Source organism: Triticum aestivum, chromosome 4D (genome assembly GCF_018294505.1).
Source record: "Triticum aestivum cultivar Chinese Spring chromosome 4D, IWGSC CS RefSeq v2.1, whole genome shotgun sequence".
In the NCBI taxonomy this organism is placed as follows: Eukaryota; Viridiplantae; Streptophyta; class Magnoliopsida; order Poales; family Poaceae; genus Triticum; species Triticum aestivum.
The window spans coordinates 60,011,534-60,025,607 of NC_057805.1; the positions used below are offsets into that span (position 1 = coordinate 60,011,534).

At 46.9% G+C, this 14,074-nt stretch overlaps 1 protein-coding gene across 1 annotated transcript; it reads left to right on the top strand.

The window, feature by feature from the left end:
• The first annotated feature begins 751 nt into the window (after positions 1–751).
• On the top strand, positions 752–3,828 carry LOC123096200 (zinc finger MYM-type protein 1). The gene is made up of 3 exons (XM_044517845.1): positions 752–974; positions 1,114–3,398; positions 3,480–3,828. Exon 2 carries the CDS (start codon positions 1,671–1,673, stop codon positions 2,982–2,984), a length of 1,314 nt encoding a protein of 437 aa, XP_044373780.1. The 5' UTR covers positions 752–974; positions 1,114–1,670; the 3' UTR covers positions 2,985–3,398; positions 3,480–3,828.
• The last annotated feature ends 10,246 nt before the right edge of the window (positions 3,829–14,074 follow it).

A 14,074-nucleotide genomic window follows, 5' to 3' on the forward strand; every position in this document is an offset into this window, starting at 1 on the left:
CTCAACCTTAACATCACTTGACCAGAACAGACCGATTCCTTCGCTTAGTCCTGCACTATCCACCACAAAGCATCCCGCAAAGCCAAGACTTTGTTGCAGGATCTCTACTCTTCTAGCCCTGATCTTCGTCTCTGAAACAAAGAGCAAGGTGGGCACTTCTTGCTTCATCAATTTCCAAAGCTCCCAAACTGCCTCGTGGTTCCCAAGCCCCCGGCAGTTCCAACTCAGGCATTTCATGGCTCCTGGCAGGGCTGACCAGCAGCCACTGCTGAATTTTCAGAGGATGGAGGGGTAGGCTTCTTCTTCTTTGATTCTGGTTCCTTCACTCTCGAGCCAGCACCCGCATCTCCATCTATTGGCCCCGAGCCATCAGTTCTCTGAGCTGTAAATACCACCATATCAGTAGGAGTACCATCTGGACTTGTCATATTTGCAGGGCTTGGTAGAGCCAGAGGGTCAACCCTATGATAAACTTTTTCGTGCTGCGGTCCTCCCTTTCTCTTGTAAGTTGGTTTCTTCTTTGGGGAATTGACCTCCTCTTCCCCTCGAGGCTTGCTATTCGACGAGGCTGCATCTTTCCTACTGGCTGCAGAGTGTTCAGTTTCCTTATTACATTGTGTGGCCCTCCCCATGTGCACTGCAGCACCGGTGCAACAACACTTGGTGGCACAGTAAATCCTAAGTATTATTCTATTGGTAAAGAGATTCCTGACTTTTCCTTTTTCCTATTACTATATTGCTCCAAAGCAAACGTAAAAGAGGCAGGAGGCAGCCCATCGCTCCATCTCACTGCGGGGGCATCCAACCTTGTTTATCTTCCCCAAATTTCTTCTCCCCGGCCCCCTCCCTTGGTCGAACCCTCCAAGGAGACAAACCGGGAAGCCGCCCAGCCCCAAATCCTTCCCCTTCTCTGGTTCCCTCCCTCCCGTTCGCTGGCCGCGGCCGCCGACTGCTCTTCTTCTAGGCGCTGCAAGGTACAGATCCATGACCCCAAACTCTTCCTCTTTCTCAATCTTCACATCTAATTTTCAGATCTGGCATTTGTTTTGTTTTGGCTTATTAATTCTCCAACCAGGATAAATTCTCATAGTCGATTGTGTTCAACTTTGCTAGGATAATCAATTAATCATGGCCAAAAATAAAAGAAAGCATGTGCAAACAATGCATTCTTTTTTTCAGAAGAAAGGAAGAGTTGAAGGCTCAGAACAGAATAACTTGGTTGATCCTCACTTGGTGGATGAACAAGAAGACTCACTACAAGAAATTCGAGTTCCGATGTCAACAACGCCACCTTAGGTTCAGATAGAGAGTGGGAGAGGCAATGATGAATCCGCTGCTGTTTTGGTAGTAGAAAGGGAACCGGGCATCCGGTGCCAAATTCGGGATTATCCTCCTAATAATCAAGAACAAGCACGTACAGCATATATGAAGCACGGGGCGTATCATTTTAAAATGGACGAGTATCCTCCTGATGATGCAGCAGTCCATCCACGTAGGTTTCAGTATCATTGGTTTAAGGACTTCCCTTGGTTAGAATATTCGCCAGAGAAAGATGCAGTCTATTGTTTTCCATGCTTTTTGTTTTGTAATAAGCCACTTGGGAAGAAAGGGTCTGATGTGTTTATAGTGCAAGGTTTCAGAAAGCGGAAGAGAGTAAATAATGGTCAGAAATGTGCTTTCTTAACTCACATGGGAAAGATAGTAAATCTGCTCATAGTTATGCTGTGAAATGCCATGATAATTTCAAGGACAAGCCATGTCAAATAGAGCAGTTAATGGTGAAGCAAACCGACGAGGATATCAAGAAGAATAGGTTGCGACTGAGAGTAACAATTGATGCACTACGGTGGTTAGCATTCCAAGCTTGCCCCTTTCAAGGACATGATGAAACTCTTGATTCAACAAACCATGGCAATTTTCTTGAAATGGATAAATTGGTAGCTTCTTATGATGAGGAAATTGGTGCAGTTGTATTGGGTAATGCTCCTGGGAATGCAAAGTATACCTCGCATCCAATTCAAACAGAAATTCTGCACATAATTGCTTCCAATGTGCAAAGGGAAATTCGTAAAGAAATTGGTGATGCTAAGTTTTGCTTGCTTGTTGATGAGTCAAGAGATGAAGCAAAAAGGGAGCAAATGGCAGTGGTTATTCGTTTTGTTGATAAACCCGGTTTCACTCAGGAGCGTTTTCTTGATATTGTTCATGTCGCAGATACATCCTCGGCTACTCTAAAACAAGAGTTATCTTCTGTTTTGGCTCAATATCAGTTAGATGTGCACAATATCTGTGGACAAGGATACGATGGTGCTAGTAACATGCGTGGGGGGTGGAACGGACTACAAGACAAGTTCATGGAAGAGTGTCCCTATGCATATTACATCCATTGTTTTGCTCATCAATTGCAGCTTGCTCTAGTTGCTGCATCTAAAGAAGTAGCTGATGTGCACAACTTTTTTGACCATCTTGCTCTTGCTGTCAATACTGTTGTGTCTTCTAGTACGAGAAGTGATGAGCTACATGCTAATCAAGTTGCTGAAATGGAGCGTCTGATTGAGCTAAGTGAGCTTGAAACTGGAAGTGGGGCTAATCAAGTTGGCACTTTACCGCGGCCTTGTGACACTAGGTGGAGTTCTCACTATGCTTCTGTTTGCAGCCTTTTGAAATTATACAGACCTACATTTTTGGTACTTAAAAGCATTGCTACTGCCAAAGGGTCAGGTAGTTCACCTACAGCACGAGCAAAGGCCTATGGTGCTGTTAAGCTAATGATGTCGTTTGACTTCATATTTATTTTGCATGTCATGAAAGAACTTATGGGGATCACAGACATGCTATGCAAAAAGTTGCAAAAGAAATCTCAAGATATTGTAAATGCCATGGATGATGTTAAGACTACAAAAATATTGATTCAGGAGCTCAGAGATAATGGTTGGAGCAAGCTTAAAGCTGATGTGCTTTCTTTTTGGGAAACACGGAGTTAAAATACTAGATTTCAGCGAGTTCTATGTGGATTTCATTAATTCTCGTGCAGAGGATGAGACTACAGTGGAGCATCATTATCGGTGTGATGTTTTCATGGTTGCCGTTGATCAACAAGCACATGAGTTGAATTGCAGATTCAACAAACAAGCAATAGAGCTTCTCATTTTGTCCACTTCGTTGGATCCTAAGAATGCATTCACTTCATTTAACATTGATAATATATGTTCTCTAGCTTCAAAATTCTATCCTGCTGATTTTGAAGAACAAGAAAGAAATAATCTGAGATGTCAGTTACGGCATTATGAGAATGATATACTCACAAACCCGAAGTTTCAGAATTTGACAACGATATCTGAACTTTGTCAACAGCTTGCAGCAACTGGGAAATCAGATGAATACCACTTGATTGACAGGTATATAATGTTCTCTGATGCTGTATTAAATGATTTATTTTTCTAAAAGTATTAACTATTTGTCTATTTCCTCATGAACAGATTGATTCGACTTGTACTTACTTTACCGGTTTCAACTGCAACGACACAACGTGCATTTTCTGCAATGAAACTTGTGAAGACAAGGCTTCGGAATAAAATGGAAGATGAATTACTAAGGGATTGCTTCGTAATTTATATTGAAAAGGAGATTGCAGTTGGAATATCAATAGATGCAGTTATATATGAGTTCGATGAATCACCACGTCGAGTGCAATTTAGTTGAAACAAGTTAGTTCCTCTGTATTTCTATTTTCTAGATTTTTCTTCTGTGTGATGTGCAATTCAACAATATCCTTTTGTTATGGAAAATGAATGGTGGTATAATCAATGGAGAAATATTTTGCTATTACATCAGTTTCAGTTTCTATTTTTGAAAATTTTTGTGTACAAAAGTGTTGCCATGCTAAGTCGGCCCTGGTCATACATTTTTTCTGGCTCCGCCACTGCTGACATGCAGGACAAGGCAGCAGCGGAGCAGCCGCTCCTACTTGCACCATGCAAGGTGAAGGCATTGGAGCTCAATAGAAGCTGGCGACGAGGAGTTTTTTTTTTTTCTTTTTCTTTTGCGTGAACTGGCAACGAGGAGGCTACTGTTGCTGAGCACGGAAAGTAGCTGGTCCTTCAGATTTTGTGTTAGGAACAAGCTAGCAACCCTCACGTGCCCAATTTCTCTTCATCCTGCAAACTCTAGTTTTATTTTCTTTGAATACGGCTTAAATTTTTGAATCGGTAGATTTTCATAGTTCCTTCATTTAAAATGCATGAGATTGTTCTTATATAAAGATTCATAAAGGTACCATGTGTATTTTGGAGTGCACCAAGAACACAACTACATACACAAACGCGGCATGTACAACAAAGTAATCACGTTGCGAGATGAAGTTGTGTTCTTGGTGCACTCCAAAATACACGGACGATTGCTTAGTTTCCGCTTATCCTCCATTGATGCCCATGTGTATTTTTGGCGGATCTTTTAAGCAGGATCGATATATGCAAACTTAGAAGCACAAAAAGTTTGTGGATTTCCTATAACAAAATAGTTTCTAGATTTCACTTAGATTTAAGGAGACATATAAGAAACTCCTACATTGTTGAGCCGCTGATTTTTCTCACATGGGCATCCATGAAGGATAAGCGGAAACTAAGCAATCGGCCACTGCATTGTTAGAAAGGCCTAACAGAAGATTTCCTGCAATACACGGACAATTGTATGCATATGCTTCGTGAATTCTCTGGTTAATTGGTGGGTGTGAACACGTACGTATTCAGCCCATCTAACTAGCTCCTTTCATAGAATGATTTTGGTTTTGCTTCGTACTTCCTCTATAAAGAATATAAAAGCTTTTATATAGGGAGTATAGGTTTGTCGTTCCTAGGGTAATTCATTATTTATGCGGAAAGTATATTTTTCGTCTTTCAACTTTTTTCAAAGTATAGAAATGTTCTCTTAACCCACAAACTAGCAAATCTTAGTCCATCAAATTTTAAAACAAGCAAATTTTAGTTCCTCAACTTTAAAACCAGATAAGTTCAGTCCCTCCTGCTACGTACTTCGGGTGGTTTCCTGCTGACATGGAATAAAGGGGAAAATTTGGAGCAGGGAAGGTTGGGCCCCAAAGGCGCGGCCTGGCACCCGATGGAGCACTGATGTGTCCAATTTCATCAATTTACATCTTTTGTTTTGCACCTTAGTGTTAGAATTTTTCGGATTTTACCGCGTTCATGCACCCTTTTATGTGTTTTCGCCAGGATTTCATCAACGCATGTATTTTGAGGCACAACCTTATCCTCTCAACCTGTGACTCCCCATGTCCCACTCCACCTTATCCTCTTGCACCGTTTACTTCCTTCACACGGTTCTCTTCGTCTCTCCCCCAAAATCAGCGGCGCTGCACTTCACCATGGTCCTCAATCCTCACATCAACTGTTGTCGCCCACCCATTCCCCCGGTCGAGCCGGCGCAGGCCCGCATGCTGCAACAACCGGGGGGGGGGGGGTGGAGGGGCGACAGTGCTACAAGGCACATGCTGGGACCACGTCGAGCACGTGTTGGAACCTTGATGGCCGCGTGCTACAATGGCGGGAACAGGGTGTTGTGATGGGCGTGACTGCGTGCTATAGATACAGCCGTCACGTTCTAAAACGGTGATCGCAACAAGCTAGGAACCTCGTAGCAGCAAGCTGCAATGGAGTACGTGACGAGCTGCTGGAACCGACGAACTTTTTTGCTAAGACCAACGATTATCAAAGCTGCAACCGGCATGCCACAGTGCTCGGAACGCCAAACCGCTTTTGTTGGGACTGGCGACTATTGAAGCTGCAACCGGCGAACCATATTGTTGGAACCAGTGAACTTTCTTGTTCGGACGGGGACTATTGAAGCTGTGACCTGAGTTGCGGTAGGAACCGCAAACCTTTTTTTTGTTGGGACTCACAACTAACTTAGTTGCAGCCGGCGAACCATTTTTGCGGAAATCGACGAACTTTGTTGCTTGGATGGACGACTACCGGGGATGCAACTGAATTCTCTGAGCGTCGTATGATGGACTTTTTTGTTGGAACCAGTGAGTTGTGATGCTTGGACCGTGAGCCGGTGACTTTGCAAGCATGGCTGGTAGGTGCTACAAGTGGCTGACCATGACGATGCAATGTTGGTGCCATGGGACACGATGGCGATGTCGTGTGCTACCACGGGACCACCGACCCCTCGCGACCATGGCATCACCTTCACATGCTAAGTTGCCCCGAAGTCCAGGCTACCTTCAGGGCCTCCACTGCCTGGACCCTTGGGGATGGCCATACTTGCAGATTTTGGGTTGACCATTGGCTAGATGGCAAGTCAACCACTACAAAAAAAAGACACATCCGTGACATTTTGGGCCGAACGATTTTTTTTCTGTCATACATATGACACTTCTATGACGATAATTGTGACAAAACCCGGTATCATCATAGATGTGGTGGGCTCCTACTTCTATGACAAAAAATCATGACAGAAAATGGGCTTTTCGTCCTGGGCGGGCCGGAGACGCAGCTGCATGACATTCTTTGGGCCGTCCCTGACGGAAAAAACTGTGGTAGAAGCGAGGGCGAGGCAAATTTCGGGGAGTTCCCGGTTACGGTGGGAGGTCAGGGGCCGAGCGATGTGTGTTTCTCTCATACACGTACGCGCGTGTGTGCGAGACGTTGGCTCTAACTGAACCCGAGCGAGGCGTTGGGCTCTAACTGAACCCGAGCGATTGCACTGCAGGCTACGCGTTACTGAACCCGAGCGATCGATCGATGGCTATTAACTGAACCCGATCGAGCGATTCCTTCGCTACTGCTGCTAACTAAAGCCGATCGATGCTGCCTCTGGGATGAACAGTGAGCGTTGCGGGGGGGGGGGGGGGTTTGGATGAACAGTGAGCGGTGGCGTTGCCTCTGGATGAACAGGACCCCGTGGTGTGGTGGAGGGCTGGATGAACAGTAGATGGTGGAGGGGTGCCCGTGGAGGGGTGGTTGAACAGGACCCCGTGGTGTGGAGGGCTGGATGAACAGTAGACGCTGGAGGGGTGCCCGTGGAGGGGTGGTTGAACAGTAGCCAGTGGAGTAGCGCGCGGTGGAGGCTGGATGAACAGGAGCCCGTGGAGGCTGGAGGAGGTCGATGGTGGAGATGAACAGTATCCCATGGAGTCCCGTTTTGCGGTACACCACACCCCTCCCGATGAACAGGACCCCCGTTTCGACCGTAGGAGGTCCGTTTCGTCCGTTTTGCGGTACGCCACACCCCTCCCGATCAACAGGACCCCCGTTTCGACCGTAGGAGGTCCGTTTCCTCCGTTTTGCAGTACGCCACACCCCTCCCGATCAACAGGACCCCGTTCCAAACGTAGGAGGTCCGTTTCCTCCGTTGTGCGGTACGCCAGGCCTCGTTTCCATCGCCTGTTCTGTCCAAGCCCTCCCGATGAACACGACCACGCATTCCGTTCCGACCCAGCCGGTTGGCTCCCACGCGTTCCGTTGCCTCCCGATGAACACGACGCATTCCGTTGCCTCCCCATGAACACGATGCATTCCGTTGCCTCCCCATGAACACGACGATGACGCTGTTTCTCCGTTCCGACCCAGCCATGTACACGAGCCCTGGCCGTACGTATGCGCGAGTAGGCGTTCGAGACCCCGCCCGTATGTACACATACGTGGCCGTATTTTCTTTCTTGCACCCTGGCCGCTGTACGTATGTGTACATGCTACGTGCGCGCCTCTACTACGACACGTACGCGCCTCTACTACGACACGTGCGCGCCTCTACATCCACCAGTATATATGTACGTACACTATCGCGACCAGAATGACAACGCTACGTACGCTTAGACCAGGTGGGTCTCGACTGTCAGGCACTTCCTTGCCTGCGAAGATGTAGCTGGTGGGTCCCAGCAGTCAAGTGGGCGAATCGTTTTTTTTGCCCGGACACACTTCCTTGCGTGCGAAGATGTAGCTGGTGGGTCCCAGCAGTCAGGGGCAAACTTTTTTTCGCGAAATACGGTGGCCCGTCCGATGGGTCCCCGCTGTCAGGTGGAGGAATAATTATTTTGCACGTAATAAGGAGGCACTTCCTTGCTGCGGCCGTGGACCCAGCTGTCAGCCTCTTCACGTACAATCCACGTCCGATGGAAGCCGTTCCTTGACCACGTTGACCACGCCGCGCCGAGAGCACCAGGGCGATGGACGATGGGGAGGCCTAGGAAGGGGACGACGTGGAGCCGGGGAAGACGCGGCAGTGGATGCCCACGCGTAGAGGAGTACGGGGGTTCACTGGTTTGCTGCGGTGTGAGGCTGCCGTCGCCGCAGAATAACAGGGGGTGTGGGTGAGTAGAGGGATGGCCTGGCCAGCGGTGGGAGTAGTAGGGGGGCGGTGAGGCCTCCGCCGCATCGCAGCCGGCTACGGGAGGCAGGAGCACGAGGCACGACCGGCGCTGGTTTGGGCGGTTGGAGCAAGAAGACCAGAGGTTGAAGAAGCACTATGGCCGTTGGATGGACATCGTACGGTCACTGGAGCTAGAATCGTGCATATTGACTAAGTTGACAAAGCCCTCCGTCCCCGTCAACTTAGTAGGCCCACAAGTCAGCCCGCCACTATACTGGGTCCCAGCTAACAGGGGGAGTATTCATTTTTTTGTGCGTAATAAGGAGGCACTTCCTTGCGTGCGAAGATATAGCTGGTGTGTCCGAGCTGTCAGCGGTGGTAACGTTTTTTTCGCAAAATACAGAGGCCCTTTCGGTGGGTCCCTGATGTCAGGTGGAGGAATCATTATTTTGCGCATAATAAGGAAGCATTTCCTTGCGTGCGGCCGTGGACCCAGCTGTCGGCCTCTCCACGTACAGTCCACTTCAGATGCATGTCGGTCGTTGACCACGTTGACCAGGCCGCGCCGAGAGCACCAGGGCGGTGGACGACGGCGAGCCCTAGGAAGGGAACGACACGGAGGCAGGGAAGACTCGGCAGTTGTTTCCCACGCGGAGGGGAGTACGACTGTACGAGGGTTTACTGGTTCGTCTGCCGCCGCCGGAGAATAACAACAGGTGTGGGTGAGTAGAGGGATGGCTAGGCCAGCGATGGGAGTACGGTGGGGCGGTGAGGCCTGCGCGGCAGCAGAGCCGGCCGCGGGGAGGAGGGAGTGGGCAGTCCCGCCGGCGCTTGTTTGAGCGGCTGGATCAGGAAGAGCAGAGATTGAAGAAGCACGACGGCCGTTGGATGGCCATCCAACAGTCACTGCTTGTGCGTCAACCTATTTTTAGGAAAGCCTCAAATATGTGGAAAACAGCATACAGCCCATCTGCCATTATTTCTAATAATTTACAGCCCATTTGCTAATTATTAAGGTTTTTTGGAGCCCATATTCTTTTTGTTAGCATTACAACCCATATTGTGGCCACGGTTAAAAAATTATACGAAATTTTGCATATTTCGGTGCGGTCCGAACTGTTTTTAATCCCGAAATTTCGACTCACATTCAAACTGATTTTAAAAATAAATGTATATCAATATAAAATCCAACAAATTCTCCACACATAAAAATTAATGTAATTTAAAATCTCGAAATGAAAAAAAAGATATTTGAAACTAATTCCCGGTTTGATGTGTTTTAAAAATGTACAGCCTATTTCTTATTACTGATGGGCCATTTTCTGGGCCAGCCGAATGAAAGCTCTCCTCGTCTTGAAAGATTTGCAGCCCAACAGGCCTGACAAAGCGACTTACTTGGCAAATCACAAAAAAACTGGGCTGTGGCCGTGGACCCAGCTGTCAGCCTCTCCACGTACAGTACTCTTCTGATGGAAGTCGTTCCTTGACCACGTTGACCACGCTGCACGGAGAGCACCACGGCGGTGGATGACGGCGAGGCCTAGGAAGGGGACGACACGGAGCCGGGGAAGACGCGGCAGTGGAAGCCCGTGCGGAGAGGAGTACGAGGGTTCACTGGTTCGGCTGCGGTGTGAGGCTGCCGTCGCCGCAGGGCCTGGCCAGCGGTGGGAATAGTAGGGGGCGGTGAGGCCTCCGCGGCAGCACAGCCGGCCACGGGAGGCAGGAGCATGCGGCATGACTGGCGCTGCTTTGGGCGGCTGGAGCAAGAAGACCAGAGGTTGAAGAAGCACTACAGCCGTTGGATGGACATCGTACGGTCACTGGAGCTAGAATTGTTCATATTGACTAAGTTGACAAAGCCCTTCGTCCCCGTCAACTTAGTAGGTCCACAAGTCAGCCTCCCACCAAGGTGGGTCCTAGCTCGCCGGGAGAGTATTCATTTTTTTGTGCGTAATAAGAAGGCACTTCCGGTGGGTCCGAGCTGACAGCGGGGGGAACGTTTTTTCGCGAAATACGGTGGCCCGTCAGGTGGGTCCCAGCAGTCAGGGGGCAAACGTTTTTTTCGCAAAATATGGTGGCCCGTCCAGTGGGTCCCTGCTGTCAGTTGGAGGAATCATTATTTTCCGCGTAATAAGGAGGCACTTGCTGCGGCCGTGGACCCAGCTGAGACTCTCCACGTATAGTATACTTCCGATGGAAGTCGTTCCTTGACCACGTTGACCTCGCCGCGTTCCGTTGCATGCATGCGTCCATGGGCGTGGTGCGTCCCCACTGTCAGCCTCTCACGTACAGTCATCTTCCGATGACTCTCGGTTGTTGACCACGTTGACCACACCGTGCCATGGGTCCCAGCTGTCAGGTGGAGGAAACATTTTTTCAGCTTAATAAGGAGGAACTTTCCTTGCGTGCGACCATGGACCTCGTGGGTCCCAGCCGTCAGGCTCTCCACGTACAATCCTCTTCCGATGACTCTCGTTTGTTGACCACGCCGCACCGAACGCAGCGAGGCGGTGGACGACGGCGAGGCCCAGGACGGGAACGACTCGGAGATGGGAAAACGCGGCAGTGGAGTCGCAGATTGAGAGGAGGAGAAGGGTTATAACTAGTTCTGTTGCGGCGTGGGGCTGTAGTCTGTGGAGAATAACAGGAGGTGTCGAGGGGTGGAGGGATAGCCTGGCCGGCGGTGGGGTAGCGCTTCGCAGCGATGCGTGCTAAGCAGAGCCGCTAGCCGCCGGAGGCCGGACCAGGCGGTCCCGGCGACGCTGGAGGAAGAAGACGAGAGATTGAAGGTGCATGCCGGCCGTTGGATATAAATCCAATGGCTGTGGATGACACAATCATTTGTTGACCAAGTTGACAACGCCCTGCGTAGGCTTCGACCTATTGGCCCACATGTCAGCCTGCAAAAATGTGGCATATATTTAACCCATGTTTTCTAGAATGTACAGTCCATTTGCTGGGCTGGGTGAACAAATAATTTCGCGTCAATCAGGCCCATTTATATTTTCTAAGAAATCCCAGCCCATTTGCACTTCCTTGAAATACACGTATTAGGTGGGCTCGTTATATATATAATGTTATGTTAGAAGGAGCAATTAATATCAAAGAATAAACCGGAGAGGCACATTATATATATATATAATTAAGAAATTAGCGAGTTATTGCTCAAAATAAAAATGAGCGCGTTATTATTAAATTGGTCCTTAAAATCTTCGCAAGCTTTTGTACGCAATCACCAGGATTTTCCTTGCCTGTGAGTCAAAAACAACCAGGATTTTCCTTGCCAACTTCCGTTAAACATTTACTTTTATAAGTTAATAACACGTGGGATGTTTTTATAATGTATATATAAGTCTCTATAAAATATACGATAATAGTAATAATATAAATATATATAATGTGGTTAGAAGGGAAAACATAAATTGGACACAACATTACTTTTATAAGAGACCTGCGTTTTATACCCCACAGTAGGCATACTAACAAGTTCACACACAAATACAACAGAAAAGGTAAACATTCATATCAAACTCAGGTTCACAGGACACGTTCATATTCATAGCCAACATTCACTATCAACAACTCAAAAGATTCATATATACACAAGCTCAGCATATCTATGCATCCAAATGATTGATAGATCACACGACAATATTCATACATAATTCACAAAAAGATTCAGATATACACATGTTCAGTATGTTTATGCATCCAAATGATTGAGATCACAGCCAATATGATCCATGGACGAACTTTAATTACCTAGGGTACAGACTGGTAAATGGTGTTCAATCGGAGGTACTTCTTGCTAAAATTAGTTCTTGTACGAGTAAACTTTCGAGTACATAAGAGGCAGCACAGACAATCTGAACTTTGCTTGTAGGTTTATCCTCAAATAGTGGCCTCGTGCCGAGGGAGGTTTGAGCAACTTGGCCACTACTTTCATCCAACTAGTTTACTGGCTCATCTTGGTCCTGTATCTCGCCAAAATTCTACATTGCAGACGAGAAAGGAGGCGGTTGAGAAAATGAACCACCCAAATTTTTGTGCAGTTCAACTGAAATGGAGCATCCTTGGCGTGCAGACTGATTAAGTGCCAGATGAATATACGCGTCAACCAACTTGTCTGGAATCTTTAGACTCCATGCCATATAGTTCGCTACCATATGTGCCGATAACCAAAAGGCACAAGTTGGGACCAAAGACTGGACTGCGTTTTTCTGGGCTATGCACCAAGCAATATTTTTGGCGTTCACTCTCCTAATACTTGGAGTTTGACAATTGGTTGACGCCGGTTGATACTCGAATGAATATAGGCACTTCTTGTCAACATCGATGCTTGTCTGAGTGAACTTTGGAGTACATAGCAGCAACATAAGTACCTGTCCATCTGATCATTTTGTGCAGTTCTACTGAAATCACCCGATGTAATGATTTGCCTGCGAGTTCAGGCTCCAAATTACTCCTTTATGAAATCGGCAAACAGTAGCACAATACCAAATTACCAATACATATGACAGGCACAATAATCAGGATAAAGACCAGTACCAACCTGTGTGAGGTAGCATATCAATTACTATTTCCTTTGACTGGAAGCCGAGATAAGCCAAGCGACTGACAGCAAAGGAAGAAAGCAAGCGGAGATTAGCGACTGACAGGAAAGGACGGAAGCTGTCGAGGCAATGAAGCACCCAAAGTTTTTGTGCAGTTCCACCAAAATCGAGCATCCCTGTTGGCACATATATTGAGAGAGTGAGATTACTGTAATAGTGGGACTAGTTGATGAAACATACACTAACAAATAGAAGCACCCTCATTATCTTAATGGGTAAAGTTAGCAACATAGTAGTCTTGCTTAAAGAGAGGTATTAGTTTATTTAATCAGTCCCAATTAGCTCAACTCAACACTCAAAGCATTGCCATTTATCATAGGTTGCAAAACTTTAACGTGCAAAGATAAAGGAGTTTCTCATGACAGTAGCACGATACAAATAGAGATGACAGCAAACTAATATGGATGAAGGCCTTAGGCCCGTACCAACCTGAGAAAAAAAGCTTATTCATGTAGTCCCATAAGAGATGATAAAGCACTCACTGGAATCACACAATAGTATATATTTTTGTGCACTTCAAATGTATGGTTGAAATCACTCTTGTTTACCAGTGCTGAGATTATATCGAAAGATTATCAAGAACTTCCAGCAGAGTTAAAGCACTGGCTGGGATACAGTTCATTGTATTGTCTTGTGTAGTTCCACTAAAATGTATGATTGGCACAACATGATCCCTATTTGCACAAGTAGGAACAAGGTGAAACCTTCATTAGCTTAGTGAGAAAGGATAGGAAGACATTAGCATATTACTCAAACAGTAGCATCAAATTCATGATGGACAATACGCAAAACATTGCCTCATTGAACCAATGGCAATAAATTGACATGCAAAACAATAGCACTATTATGTCATGACACTAATAATATTCCCTCCCTGCTCCACCACATGATTCACCTCCATAGACAAACATACACACGTACATGATTCAGCATAGGGTCCTACTAAAGATTTGTTTAACTCCAACAGGAAAATTAGGCAGTAATAAATTAGTGGTACTTAAGTACTCCTAATTAATTAAGTGAGACAGCAGAAGTGGAAGGGCTCCCTGGAGGATCGTCTCACATGTAAGGTAGTCGTTGCCGGAGCCCTTGAATGGCCTCGACTGAGGCCTCTGGCTTCAGCAAGATCGCCT